This window comes from Anopheles marshallii, chromosome 3 (genome assembly GCF_943734725.1).
Source record: "Anopheles marshallii chromosome 3, idAnoMarsDA_429_01, whole genome shotgun sequence".
In the NCBI taxonomy this organism is placed as follows: Eukaryota; Metazoa; Arthropoda; class Insecta; order Diptera; family Culicidae; genus Anopheles; species Anopheles marshallii.
In genome coordinates this window covers 47,489,676-47,496,950 of record NC_071327.1, presented here as the reverse complement: position 1 = coordinate 47,496,950, position 7,275 = coordinate 47,489,676, and the positions used below count along the sequence as shown (strand labels likewise).

Here is a 7,275-nt window from a genome sequence, read left to right as displayed (position 1 = left end):
TCCATCTTCTCCAGCAAGCATTTCTGCACAGGAAATGGATTATGTGTCTGTGAACCATTCCATGAATTGGTGTTGGAATCTAGCCAAACGTAAAGTTTTACCTTTGCAGAGTGTGTCACGTAGCCAAGGATTAATGTGTAAATGGAATAGATAAATTGTGCCATCGAAAGATACTTGAATCAGTGTGGACAAGTGTGAAACGAAAAGGATTTAAATTCATGAGCTGTTACTAACAAGTTATATTTAATGGGTTGTTACATTATCCTAATCAAACTCCTATTACTTCCGTGTATTAATCGATAGTTTTTAATTGATGATTTTTTCCAGTAAGACATATTCAATCGACAATTTAGCAAGTTGGTGCGTTGTAACGAAAGAGAAATATAAACGAGTTTAGTGATAACGTGTCATTCAGCCCACGGGCATCAATCCTAATAACACTCTCCATAATCCAGCGAAATCTCTTTCATATGGTGCGAAAACTCGATGTGTGTGAAACAATTACAGCACTTTCCCTGTGCGATGGTTATCGGCACATGTAACAGATTACCGTTCGCCGGTCCTGTTATACTCGCTGTGAGTGGATGAGTGCGTCTGATTATATTATCGTTCGTAATCCTAGCCATTATCAGCGAAGCAACAATTTACTCTAAGACGAGATAAAAAAAAACAACTAACACACACATACACCCAGTACACATTCGACGCCCTGCAGCAGCATGCTGCCCGAGGAATAAATGAAAAGTTGCACAACGATGCCTAGATGCCCGGGCATCGCAGCCGTCGTTTTCGTGACCATCATTTTGCAGTGTAAAAATGTGCCATCCGGTTGACGTCGTAAAAATTAATTAAAAGTTAAATTAAACCTATCGTTGCTGCGCACTGCCGCCCGGCTGCACGGTTCCGCAGCCGCAGCTGACGGCAAGGAGGTTGGTTTGCTAAAAGCACAATGCATTTCATGTAATGAGATTGCTGCCGTTTGCTGTAGCTGCATCCGTTCCGGAAAACCACTTGTATGCTGGATCGTCCTGCCGGTGTGCTGGTGTGTGCAGCCGGTCGTGTTGGTCGTGGTCGGATGAATGGTTCGTCGCGCGTTCGATGTTGTCGGTGGTTTTCGAGCTGTTGTGTGTATGTGTGAGTGCGTGTGTGCGTGCGCTCGTGAGCTAGGATCGAGAAGGCAAATTCCCCAAACCCGCTCGGTGTACTGGCAGTGATAAATATGCGTGACCCTTGTGGCCCTCAACCAGGAGAAACTGGTCGTTTCGGTGGTGCGGTGTTCCAACCACGGCGGTACAGGCAGAAGGCGTTGTCTGCGGTGAAAAAGAGTGAGCATAATTTAGCGCTGTTGGTGACACCCGCGTGGTTTGTTTGTGTGCCGCTTGCAAACGGAAGGTACGGGAAAGCTCGCCAACGGTTACGAGTGTTAGTGCAGATCGGTAAAACCTCACACCGTACTGGGTACTGGAGGTGGTGAAGTAAGTCAGGCTCAGCATCTAAAGAAGGTGCCTGGTGTTAGTGTTGTGGGGTTCCTGGTGACTCGACACGAATTAGACGGAAGGATATTACCCGTAACCACCCACCATATTAAAACAACGAAGCGGTCGAGCACTAGGGCTGGTCGGACTCCTGTTCCGCCCCGAAAACTTGCCATTCCTAACAGTCATCGTAGCACGTGAATGAATCGGGCGATAGTTGTAACATTGTGGATTGCAAGCAGGCAACGTGGCGCGTTTATCAAACCATTTATGTGCAGTTTGAAGTAATTAGTGAAGATGTTCAATCAATTATTCTTCTATGTTGGAGTCTACATACTACTGTTGCACAGCAGAATCGAAGGTAAGCTCGGCAGGTGAAAATGGAAAGGACAAGCTTCGCTTAAGCAAACTTTTATTTACCCTTGACTTTACGACCGCTTATGGTTGACATTGGGCTTTTAAATAAATCCATTACGCCTGGGCGACCTGGACGACCTGGACGGTCGTGCAGGACTCAGGTGTGTGCATTTAATAGCGTGCTTACACAGCGATCATTTGGATTGGCAAAGCAAATAAAAAAATGGTAACACCAAGTGTTTGTGGCACAGTGTGTTTAAATAGCATTTATAGCACTAAAGCATTAACAAAGTATATTTAACTGTCATTATACTATTAAAAAAGCAGTATACAAACTTCGTCCATGCCATAACAGTATGTACAAACTGCAATTTGGATAACTGCTTCACAGGAACAATAAGCCACGGTTTCAATTTAATGCTTGAATTGGTAGTTTATGCCTGTTGTAATTGTAAAGAAGTTTTCAACGATTAACTTTTCGTACTTCACTTAGTTGCGCAGAACTATCTTTGCACTGTATAACTTTTGAATTGAACTCATATATGGATGGTGAATATTAAACTTACAACTTTTTTAAAGGAAAATCATTTCGCCAACGATATAGAAATTTAAATTAATGTGTAATTTTTTTTTATGTATTATTATGTAATAATGCTTTAATTTTAATGTGGAAATAAATGTGGAATTTAACTTAAAGTAAATAAAGTAATTAATAATGTGGAAAAGTTAATGAAACAAAAAGGAATTAATAAGTAATAAACGAAAGTAAAATAATTTCTTAAATAATTTTTTTCAACCACCAATGTAAGATTTTAAGCCACCCTAATCCTTTGATTTACACGATCTCGGTGATTTGGACACATGTTATTATATTGTGTGTATCTCCATACATCCATGCGATCATGCATATCCTTATATCATGAGACTACAGGATAGGCTATTTTTAAAACCTGGCAACGAGTTCTCCGTTTGCCAAGTTATAAAATAGTGTTTTATGTGACATTTTCGAAGCACTTAGTTAAGAAATTAATAAAACATGCGTTGAGTGTAAATTTTTTAAAGCTAATTTCCAAATATAATTAGAAACACGTAACATACCTCAACAATATCATTATAAATTCTATCTATAGTAAAATATAGAGTGTTGTTCAACCAAACTATCTAAAAATGCACAATTTACAATCCCCGCATCAATGATATTCAATTCATGTTGGAATTTACAGGTTAGCAGATGACAAGTGAGGCGGTATTACATATGTACAAATTCAATTAGAATTATTAGGAAAAAAATGGGAAGCAATTGTGGAGATCGCTCTTGCGACTCACACAAAACTACATTCAGGACGTCTATGTAAATCGCAGCATCACTATTGCACTAGCGATGTAGGTAACATTATTTGCAAAAAAATGCGAACAGCCTCGCGTGATCGTTATCTGTTGCAGAGTGTTTGTTAAAAATATAAAGTTGTTCTATTGGTGCAATATAAATTGTGCCAAGTCATGGTTACATAGTAGAAATCAGTATATATCCTTACTGTCACACATAGGAAAACGTTCCATTACGTTAATTATGCTTCATCGCTTGATCGTTGCAAGCCGCAATAATCTTATCCCATAAAGTCGTTAACTTCTTTGGATACTGCATTGTGAAGCAAAATTTTCATTTGACCTGCAAAACAAAGCAAAAATTAGGTATGGAGGGGCATGCCTTCGGGGGAGTTTGGGTAAAAAATCTCATTTTGCTTACGTTTGATTCGATACGCTTTGCTTGTTCCGTTCCACAGTTTCCGTCAGCTCGAGCATGATGACCACCACGACCGAGGAGTCTGCCGCTTTACAACCGTACTTTGATTTTGACGTGCCCCGCAATCTAACCGTAACCGTCGGTCAGACCGGGTTCTTGCACTGCCGCGTAGAACGTCTTGGGGATAAGGATGTAAGTATTCCGTATCGGACGCGTGATAGTCGGCGCACGGCATGTAGCATCGAACCGCTGCATTGATGTACGTGCTGCTAGACGTGGTAGATGATTCATTTCGTAGATCTTTCACGTTCGCAATCGATTATCGTTTCCTGTTGAGCAGCAGTGATGAGGGTAAAATTGGTTTTCGTTCGCAAACATTGTTACATGATAGTGATAAAGGATCTGGCTACCTGAGAATGAAGGTGGTGTTTCTTTTTAGTTTTATTTTTGAGTTGAATCCTTCCCATTCCATTGCTAAACCATAGACACAGACCACTACACTGGGGATCAAAAGAAAAATAGGATAAGGATAAATCTGTGGTAATGATCTAGCACTATGCATCACAGCTGCCATTGGATAAAGATATCATTAAAAGTAGCATATCGCGCAAAAATACGGCAAGCCTTGTTTTTAAGCGTCTGACACCACCTTTAGATCAACTTTGTTTGGAGCAATCATAGTTTTTTGTTGTAGTTGAGGATAAAAATTGACTGCTCACTTTAACATTCCTTTAATGCTGTAGGTGGCGTGGATTCGAAAGCGAGACATTCACATACTTACAACAGGCGCTTCGACGTACACCTCGGATCAACGTTTCCAGGTAAACACGTGCGCGAAACATGTTCATTGAATATTAACGGCACACGGATATAAAAATCATTTCCCCGTGCCGTACGTGCTTGAAAAACTTATTTCCTTTTTAATTCCATTGCAGGTAATCCACCCAGAAGGTTCAGTCAATTGGACGCTGCAGATAAAATATCCGCAAGTGCGCGACACAGGCGTGTACGAGTGTCAAATTAACACGGAACCTAAAATGTCACTGTCCTACCTACTTAATGTTATTGGTATGTAACAGCTCGTTTCTTCCAATACTAAGAAAAAATGTTGTTAAACTTTAGACGCAATTCAATGCATTTCATACAGGAAATGTATTGAACAATGCTGCTCAAATATTTATTTAATAAGTGATCAGAACAGAAAATAACCACTCAACAATTCACTTCACCCTCCATTACACAGAACTGCGTGCGAGAATCCTTGGTCCAGCGGACATATTTGTCAAATCCGATAGCGAAATCACGATGACATGCGTTATTCAGCAGGGACCACACGAGCTAGGGACTATTTTTTGGTACAAAGGTATGTTACATTTACGCGCAAACGACACAATAAGCATCTGTGTTGGAGACGCAATGGCGTAGGGTTTTTCGCACTAAAAGCATTTATTTCGTGACATTGCACTAGGAGATGGAAACATTCGTGTATTTTTCTTTCTTTCTATCTTTTCTGCTCTTCTAAAGGATCTACGCTCATCGAGCCTATGGCCCAAGAAAATGAACTACTTTCTAGTGAAAATCGTAGAATTACCGTCGAAACAGATTGGACAGAAGTTTTGACATCTAGGTAAGATACTCTGGAAGTTTCTCCACCATTGCTATCCATTTAATATTTTAATTTAATAACTTTGCTTTGTAATACATGCATCAGTTTAGATCTGGCTAGTCAATTTTAGTTCATTTACGTTAGTAGTATAATTCGTTATAGTATCGCTATCAATGTCTTCGTGAAGCATGATATTATCTATGAACATTTTCTTCTTTTACTAGGTTAAAAATCAAAAGGGTTGTACAAAGCGATACAGGAAATTATACATGCGTTCCAACGATGGCAAAGTCGGCAAGCGTCTACGCCCATGTGATTAGCGGTAAGTATACCGAGTATGACAAAGCCACGTACTTCAGTGATTCACACAAAGAGTACACTACTACAGGAAAATAAGATAACCATTGTATATATGGTACAAAAAAGGATAAAGCAACACATATGATGGGAAGAGTTCCATCTATCTCGCTGTAAAGATATATTTGCACTCCTTGTCTGCTTATGCATACGCTCGCGTTTATGCATACGTTGCATGCGAAAGCACACTAGCAATGGATTATTTTTCGTAACACAAAACTCTTCCAACCTTCACCATTCGTTCATGGCTTCATCATTTCAACAATGTGTGGGTGTGTCTGTACATTGAAAAATAACGAGCAAAATGGTGGTATGTTTCACAGTAATAGCCTAATAAGAGTGCATCAACAAGAATAAAAACACAGCATACCTCAAATGAAGAAGCGGAAACTCATCAAAGCTTATTAAAAACAAACATTGAATCAATGATGGCGGAGAAGCACATAGAAAACAAAAATCTTCCCAATTACAATTAAACCGGAACAGGAGTACGAATGGGGACGAGTAAACTCCTCGTTACTTAAAAGCAGTACCATTACGGTAGATTTATATAAGCAATCAAATAAATTGCTTCAAGTCAAACAATAGCAAATTGGCTGTTTCTTCATTAGCTTCTTCATTAGTTTCTTCATTTGATGATTATTTTGATGATTATTTTGCAAACTGAAAACAGTAATGCACGCAATCAATGACTTAAACTGGATTAACTTTAAAATAGTTTCATACGTCTTTCATGTGTGTCATGTGTTTTAATAACTTCACACGTTTTCATACTAGTTTACAGAACATTTTTTTAAGTAGTGTAAAATTTGTATGAAATATCTCTACAAACGATAGAAATATTTCTTTTCAAAAATTTGATAACAAACATCAACCTAAATATTGAAATCTTTACGTGCATTGTAAATCGACGGTTGAATAGATAAAATTATATTTAAGCAAAGAAACTTTCACTGTTTATAGTTTTAAAAGCATTTAAAAGCATCCACCGCTCAATAGCCTATCGATTCGTTTCGTTGCAGGTGAACACCCGGCCGCGATGCAGCACAATGCGGCATCCAAAGTGTCTCCACAAGTTTTGCTGCAAACAACGGCATGTATCATATGTTTAGCGGAAGTAGCATTAATAAGATATTTGCTAGGCAAAGTCAGACTGATTGGACGGTGTTTGGTCGGTGTGGATCGAATAAGATGAAGCGTAGCATTACCCTGCATTTGGCAGAACATGTACGATTGGGGCATCTAATTTCTAGAAACCGTAGCCATTAAGGGGATCTTTTACCGGATGCAGGGATTATTTTCGTTTTCAATCTAGTGCAAAAACATTATTTCGACTGTGCTTACTACGACAGGCACACGGCATTTTTATCAACTGCAGATAGACAACAGCGTAGCGTTGGAGAAGAAACGTAGTTGAGTAGTGTAAAAAGATAGGAAGAGATTCACCACATCCAGTTAAGAAATTTGAAGAAAAAAAATCGTGCTAACTTCTTCAGGACCTTGAGACAGTCTCAGAAGGTGTAATCGCACTTGTGGGAAGGTATTGAATTACTTTTATACTTTACCCTGTAGGTTCAATAGAACATGACACTGTACCTTGCAAAAGAAAATCGCAAATACAAAACCATTCCAATTACTGTAAGTAATTTTTTTTGTTTTCCTGCCATATCCTAGCATATTGCTATGGCTCATGGAAGTTCTATTTTGTATTTTTTTCTGTGCTTGAATAATTCGTA

General features: G+C 39.0%; 1 protein-coding gene across 1 annotated transcript; it reads left to right on the top strand.

Annotated features, from left to right (window-relative positions):
* The first annotated feature begins 1,772 nt into the window (after positions 1–1,772).
* On the top strand, positions 1,773–6,734 carry LOC128712707 (zwei Ig domain protein zig-8-like). The gene is made up of 8 exons (XM_053807594.1): positions 1,773–1,836; positions 3,617–3,768; positions 4,320–4,397; positions 4,512–4,644; positions 4,820–4,939; positions 5,101–5,203; positions 5,407–5,504; positions 6,562–6,734. The coding sequence occupies exons 1-8, from the start codon at positions 1,773–1,775 to the stop codon at positions 6,732–6,734; spliced, it is 921 nt and encodes a 306-aa protein (XP_053663569.1).
* The last annotated feature ends 541 nt before the right edge of the window (positions 6,735–7,275 follow it).

What these genes read in the sequence shown, in the direction of transcription:
- LOC128712707 (XM_053807594.1), top strand. Translation starts at nt 1,773, where the DNA reads ATGTTCAATCAATTATTCTTCTATGTTGGAGTCTACATACTACTGTTG. An exon ending in GTTGCACAGCAGAATCGAAG is followed by an intron (nt 1,837 to 3,616) that starts GTAAGCTCGGCA and finishes TCCGTTCCACAG; the next exon opens with TTTCCGTCAGCTCGAGCATG. An exon ending in ACAGAAGTTTTGACATCTAG is followed by an intron (nt 5,204 to 5,406) that starts GTAAGATACTCT and finishes TTCTTTTACTAG; the next exon opens with GTTAAAAATCAAAAGGGTTG.